Below are 7,521 nucleotides of genomic sequence, written 5' to 3' on the forward strand. Positions count from 1 at the left end.
GGCCTCATCAAACACTGCTATCGAAAAAAGGAAACAGTTGAAATTATTAAATACCCTCATCAAATAATAACCTCTTCAACTTAGGAGTTTCATAATGGGACAATTAAAATTAAAGCCACCCTCATCAGCTCAATTATTTTTTGTTTTGTTTTAAATGTAACTCAACTTAGACGTGTCTGGCACTTCATCACTCCCTATTTAGAAAATAATGAAAATTACTAAAATACGCTCATCTTTAACTTATGAGTTTCATAATGGGGACAATGAAAATTACTAAAACACCCTCATCAAATGGCTCATCTTCAACTTATGAATTTCATATAAAATGAGACAAATAAAATTACTAAAATACACTCATCTTTGACCTCGATACACTCATCTTTGACCTCGATGTATACTAATTAATTTTTCTTTCAAAACTCAAATCATTTTTCAAATTCTTCAAATCTATAGTAAATTCTTTTCAATCTTGTCTACAATATGTTTTCCTCTTAACCCTAAACAACCTTTAGCAGAAAATCCCAAATATTTTTATCCACAATTTCATGATTAACTGCTTCCCCAAAATTATAATTTAAATTAATAAAATGATCTAATAATTTACAAAATACCCTCATCTTTTATATCTTTTAAGTTTTTATACTCAATAATCTTTTACTTTTATATTTGAAAATACTATTTAGTTTTCCTTCCAAAAACCAATCATCTTTTAAATTCTTCAAAATCTATAGCAAATTATTTTTAATCTTATCTACAATCCTTCGTTTTCATCTTAACCCTAAATGATCTTTATAGAAAATTCTTAATATTTTTATCCAAGATTTTATGATTATCAACTTCCCTAAAAATAAGGTCGAACTTTGAAGTACAGAGAATCTTAATATTGAAGATGTTAGTTTTTCGGGAGAAAGATGGAGTATTGAAGGAGACTGGATTTAAGGGAGTAAAAATCAGGGTTCTCTCTATGGTTAAAGATGAGGGTATTCCCGTAATTTCAACTTGAAAAAAAAAAAGTTAAGTTGGATTTTTGGGTATTATCTTTATCATCCCTCAACTAATATTTAAAATATAAAAAAAAATGCTTATGATACATGTGCGTATGGACATGCCGCCACCTACTTGTGGTGTATAAATGTGGCATATGGTGTTAAGGGATGGTACTTGCAGGAGAGAAGCATCTTTGAAGGTGTTTTTTTGGTTGGAAGGAGATGGGATTAGGAGAAGTAGTAATTTTAGCCTTTTTTCTTGCTTTGATTCGTCATGGAGCTGCAGGAAGGAGTATTTCTAGAGAAGAAGATTTAGAGTTAGAAAAAGAACTTAAGACTCTCAATAAACCAGCCATCAAAAGCATCGAGGTATGTTTTTTTTTGGCTCATGAAACAAGGGTTTCATTCATACTGTTTTAGTCCCATTTCTTAGAAAAAATAATAGGAATCATCATCCTGGTCTTCATTGTCATATATATTAGATAGGTTACATGGGCAGAAGGACCATTTAGAGCCTAGACCAAGGTCTTGCTTACCACATTGGCTCAAATGACACTTAACCCTCTAGGGTTCATGGTTTAGATTGGATTTAAACCCAAAAAAACATCAAAGTAAAAAAAAAGATAACTTTTTATACATGATCAAAGGTTGAGAAAATATCTTTTTTAATTTCTCTTTTTTTTGGAGTTCTTAAAATTTTATTCTCTATATTCATTTCGCCTGGCCTCAATCAGTTTCAGGGTCCTTTGATCCATGCAATCCAATTTATATTATTATAAAAAAAAAAAATCAATTTTTTTTAAAGCATGTTATTTATCATTTTCTGCCCAATAAACTTGAATCGATTAGAGACTCATCCAAATCCAATCGGATAGGCCGTAGCAACTGTACTTGAGGATTACCGATCCAATTTGAAAATTTTGGTTATAAAATCATGGTCCCTGCCCCTCCTGGAACAACATAGGAGATAATTAAGGTTTACTTTTATTTATTTTTTACAGATGGAAAATGGGGTAATTTTTGATTGTGTGGATATCAACAAACAACCTGCTCTTGATCATCCAAAGCTAAGAAATCATGAAGTCCAGGTATTTTATTATTATTTATGAATCTAATTATTCAATATTTTATTTAATTTATTCCTGAGTTTCATTAGGGAATTAATTTTGTTACATAGATGGCTAATCTGCATTATAAAAGAGAGCATTTCCAACAACGCTCTTTGAAATAAAGAGCATATTTTGTTAAAATTTGACAAATGTTGTTTTAGCTAGTCTAAAATTTATTGAATGCTTCTACAGACTCATCAAAATTTTCATTTGTTGAAAATTGACTCAAATATTAATAAGAGTGGTGACCTCACATTTTGGAATCTAAAAACATGTTTTGACGGCATAGGCTTCTAGAGAACAAAATTCTAAGAACTTTGAAGAAAAAAAAACATTAATTTTCACCGTTGAATTTTAATTTTAAATTTTGAGATTTCGGTAGCCATCCATTTCAACACCTTCGATCAAGCTCATATATATATATATATATGTGTGTGTGTGTGTTAATTTTTACTGTTGAATTTTAATTTTAAATTTTGAGATTTCGGAAGCCATAAATTTCAACACCTTCAATCAAACTCATATATATATATATTGATATTGTGAATATTGTGTGTGTGTGTTTATTTATTGATATTGTGAATATGAGTTTTTCCTTAAAATCTAGAAATATGTTGTTTTCAATTATTAATGTGAAAATTCATGTGGGCCCAACAACCCTGAGTAAGATTTGAAATCTTACTAAGTTAGCAAGAATTTTTTTTTTATATTACATTTTTACTAATAACAAGCCTAACTGCTACGCTACATGTGACGAGTCCTCTTCTCAATTTTTGTGTTCGTTACTTCAACTTGAGGGAGTAGAGAGTGTGTTGGACCTTCTTTTGGCATTTGACTCTGTATGATAAAGAGGATCTAATATGGAAGGAGGCCGTTGGAGTTGCTCTAAACCCATGTTTTAAAACTAGCTAATAGAGTCAACTCAAAAAACTCAATCAATTCAACATAGAATTTCCTGAGTTAGTTTGGCTACTTGGCTGATTTAGCTTGGAAAGAAACTTCATGTTTTTGTTAATCATAGTTTTAAAATTCTTCTTGACTCGAATCTTGATCAAATCGATTCAAGTTGATGACTTGCAAGTCAACTCAATGAGTCACAAAATATATATTAAATTTAAAAATGGTTTTTAATATTTAAAATCAATTTTAATATTTTTGTTTTGGAGAAATTTATCTTTTCTTCTCCAAAAGAAAAATATTGGATATGGCAACAAAAATCAGTTGGGTTTATGACCAGACTTGGTGCATTTTTGAGCTAACTTAGCTAAGCTGATGGATTGATTCAACAATTTCCCAACAATTTCCTAATAAGATACTTCACCTCGATGAACTTTTTCTTATTTTGCATTAATTTGTATGTTTTTCGACAAGGCTCTTCTCAATCTCATTCGCTTAATGCACAGATGAGACCTAGTTCCATTCCCGAAGGGTTACTACTCAATCATGCATCGAACCACGAAACAAGTTCAGCAATTGGGCTCAAGGATGGAGGGTGTCCCCAAGGAACTGTCCCAATTCGAAGGACTCAAAAGGGAGATCTAATCAGAGCTAGATCATTTTCAAGTGATCTTGTTAACAATGTAAGTCATCTTTTATTGAACAAATTTATCTCATGTCTTGAATTTCTTTTAAGAGTCGGGAGTGACCTCCAGCTTGTACCTCATATCGCACATCCTGACATGAAAGTGTGTAGGAACCATAGATGCTTTTTGAATCGTATCTCAATGAAAGGTCACTTCAGCATCATTCTTCTTTTAATTACCAGATATTTACTACATTTTATAGCCCTTCCATTAACTTAGAGATTTTATTAAGATGAAATTACTAAAACAGCTACGTTTTTGGTCGAAATAGCTGAATTAACCATGTTTCTTAAATATATACAAAAATGGCTAATTACCTAATTTCCTGGCTTAGTCCCTATTAGATTGGGACATGGTTGATCCATGGCCAACCCGAGAAGATACTGAATCTGAACCTTATCACATTATATCCTTATCAAGATCCAAATCCTTTATCCATATCCAAAGTAATCATATCGTTATCGACCAAAATTTGATTCTAAATATGACTTTAATCTTGATGGGAACGTTTAGGACATATTTTATAATTCATTGACTTTCCTTTTCTCTTGCCTTTCAAGAATGCCCTTCCAGTCTTTTCTCTTCTATCCCCCTTCCACTCCAATTTTATATATGGGAAGCATTGGGAGGCTCTAAAGAGAGCTAAACATTTTTCAAAATAGGGGTTAGAAGTTTCAGAATGGGCTGATTTTTTATGAAGATGATCTCTATGGTGAAGAGTTCATCTTCACTAAAAATCAGCTCATTCTGAAACTTATAATCCTAATTTACAAGTTGAAGATTCTTGGACCATCCTATTTTTGTAAATCACTATTGACTTGGTTAGAAGTTTCAGAATGGGCTGATTTTTGGTGATGATGGTCTCCTCATCAGAAAGATCATCTTCACAAAAAATCAGCCCATTCTAAAACTTCTAACCCATACATTGAAAAAATGTTTGACTTTGTTTAGGGCCTCCCAATGCCACCCTATCTATAGACCATTCTCATAAATATTATAAAAAAGGGATGATATGGTAATTTTTGCAAAATACTCAACATCTTAGTGAGAAACCTTTTAATCAAATAAATTTCAGTCATAACTTAATTTATGTTTAAATAATTGACTTTTAATGTGGTTTTTTGGTTAGGTTGCTACTACTAAAATCGAGGGAGAGCATGATGTCTACTATGGAGTACAGTCGGCTTTGGGGGTGTATAATCCACGTGTTTTAGATGATCAATTAAGTAGTACTTATATGACCCTTGCTAATGGTGATCCATCAGATTGGAATTTCATAGTCGTCGGATGGATGGTAAGACAAGCAAATGGTTTAATTATCTAGAAATTGATGATTGTCCTTCTGAAATATGTGAATGACTAACATAAAATATTTCATTGTCAAACATAATATAATGAAGATTTCCCGTTAACATGCATCTCAAATTTTATCATTCATTAATATGTTTTTTCTGTCCCAATTGTTAAATAACAATTAGGTGAATCCAGGACTCTACCATGACAACAAGACTCGGTTTGGAACAAGTTGGACTGTAAGCTTCAAATTATATATCGTACTTCTCACATTTTTAATTTCACAATTAATAGTCAATCACATGGATTAACCATCAATATTTTTTTCATTCTTAATTTTTTTTTGTTATTTAATGGAAATAGGCAGCACGTACAGGTTGCGACGATACTCTCTGTCCAGGTTTTGTTCAAGTTAATAAGCAATTACATTTGGGATTCACTATAAGTCCAACTTCTACTTATAAAGGAGTGCAGTATGAATTTAAAGCCAGTGTGTTCCTGGTATAAAACCAAATCTCTTTATCGATTCTCATTAACAAGGAATGAAATGGTTCATCACCACTAACGTCGTATCCGAAAAATTATGGTCAAATGAACCTTGCTATTCTACTCAATTATGTCTAAGGCCACAACTTTTTTCCTCTTTTTTTTCAATCCCTGCTCTTAATACCCAAAGGGTTGAGACCCATGGACTTGACTCATAGAAAAACACAATTCCGACCATTAAAACATGAAATCCAATCATTGGATGATTTTTCCTAGGCCTACGTGTTTTATTCATGTAGACATTGAATTTTATATTTTGATGGTGGAGATTGCATATTTATTTTATTTGATTAATTTTTTTCTAAGTCCATATAATATATACTTAAATTTGTATCCCTCTCTGGTGCATTAAAATATTTTTCTTGCACTTATGGATTTCTGATCGGTCTTTTTATTCCACATATATATACATATATTTGACATTTTACTAATTTTATTTAATTTCACAGGACCGGGGATCAGGTAATTGGTGGCTCATTGTTGGATCAAAAAACCAAGTCATGGGATATTGGCCAATGTCTATATTCACAAATTTGAACAATGCATCAATTGCTGCATGGGGTGGGCATACTCGTAGCCCAGTCAATGAAACTAATAAACCTGAAATGGGGAGTGGTCATTATCCAGATGAAGGCTTTAGACGTGCATGTTTCTTTGATCAAATTCAAATTATGAAAAATTCTGGTAAATTTGAAGATCCAGATGAGACAAAATTAAACAGGAATGCTGACAAACCTAATTGCTATAGGGTTGGTGGAAGAGCAAAGACAATAAATTGGCCAGGATATCATTTTTTCTTTGGAGGACCTGGAGGGAACTGTGATTAATTCATCTTGAAATCTTGTCTTGATATATATAATTGTAAACCTTCAAGGCTTCTTTTCATTAAAATAATAATACTAGAGTTCTATCTATCTATGCTTATTCCTTCCAAGATCCGATCTTTGGGCCTAAAATCATTAATCTAATACTATCTATATTCACAGCCCCATTTTGAAAATAACTTATATTAAATTGTCGCTATAAGAACTGATGCTTTCTAACGCTCTATGAAGAGCTCCATCTCTTATGTTAGTAAGGCACGGGTACTCATTCTCACGCGGACCAACCTAAGTCTAACCGATCGTTAGGATTAATCCTTTCAAGAGATTCTATTTTTCTGTGACCCAACCTTGCTATTGGACTCTCAAGAGTGGGATTTCCCTTCCCAGATTAAGTTTATGATTCTTTCGAAGCTTTTGAATCATGGAATGGCCTACACATCTCAACCTGAGTAAATTAGTAGGAACAAAGCGGGGCAACCTTACTCACAGCGGTTGGGCATATATGGTGGCATACTTTGAGAAAAGAAACATCAGGGCATACCGTGATTTGCTTAAACCTACACTCTTCATAGATTTCTTACCTTCTACAACAAGAAGAGTTCTATTGTTCAACCATCATTAAAAAGAGCTGCTAACGGCACCCTAACTTTAATTATTAAACCATAATTACAAAAGGTCCTATGGAGAATTTCAATTGATTTCGGAAATATATATTTTGGAAAGGATTAGAATCCTTTGATGGATTGAATTCTAATCTCAAGAGGATATTGGCCCTCTACTCCTCTCTAAATAAAGTATGGATCTGCTCTCTTATTATGTACAAATTTTCAATCAAGAATATTCTCAAGATCTCTAGAAAGGTTTATTCTCTAAAAATTGGCATTAAGAAAGAGACTATTGAGAATCCAAATTCCATCAGGAAAAGAAATTGATTCTTATAAGGTAGATCAAGGAGGAGAAGGTGAGTCTAGATAATAAAATTTTATTCACTAAGGGGATTGTTCTATTCGGATAACTATTATTGGATCAATGGCAATGGCTACAGTTCCACATATTTAACAATATATCCTATTAATATTGGTTATATGTTTGTTAATGATAATCAATCCTAAAATGAGCATGTATTCATTCTTGAACTAGTTTAGACGATTTATTTTGTATTTTGTACAAATTGTTCTTT

General features: G+C 32.1%; 1 protein-coding gene across 2 annotated transcripts; it reads left to right on the forward strand.

Moving 5' to 3' along the window:
• Nucleotides 1-1,143: 1,143 nt before the first annotated feature.
• Nucleotides 1,144-6,431, forward strand: LOC147390615 (protein neprosin-like). Of its 2 annotated transcripts, XM_086417358.1 has the most exons (7): nucleotides 1,146-1,355; nucleotides 1,988-2,074; nucleotides 3,499-3,675; nucleotides 4,808-4,972; nucleotides 5,157-5,210; nucleotides 5,335-5,472; nucleotides 5,967-6,431. In XM_086417358.1, the coding sequence occupies exons 1-7, from the start codon at nucleotides 1,209-1,211 to the stop codon at nucleotides 6,342-6,344; spliced, it is 1,146 nt and encodes a 381-aa protein (XP_086273484.1). In that variant the 5' UTR covers nucleotides 1,146-1,208; the 3' UTR covers nucleotides 6,345-6,431. The 2 variants fall into 2 exon arrangements, with proteins under 2 accessions (XP_086273485.1, XP_086273484.1); XM_086417359.1 differs by lacking the exons at nucleotides 5,157-5,210; nucleotides 5,335-5,472 and having other exon boundaries at nucleotides 1,144-1,355.
• Nucleotides 6,432-7,521: the final 1,090 nt, after the last annotated feature.

This window comes from Akebia trifoliata, chromosome 11 (assembly GCF_017979445.1).
Source record: "Akebia trifoliata isolate Shusen 1 chromosome 11, ASM1797944v1, whole genome shotgun sequence".
Lineage (NCBI taxonomy): Eukaryota > Viridiplantae > Streptophyta > Magnoliopsida > Ranunculales > Lardizabalaceae > Akebia > Akebia trifoliata.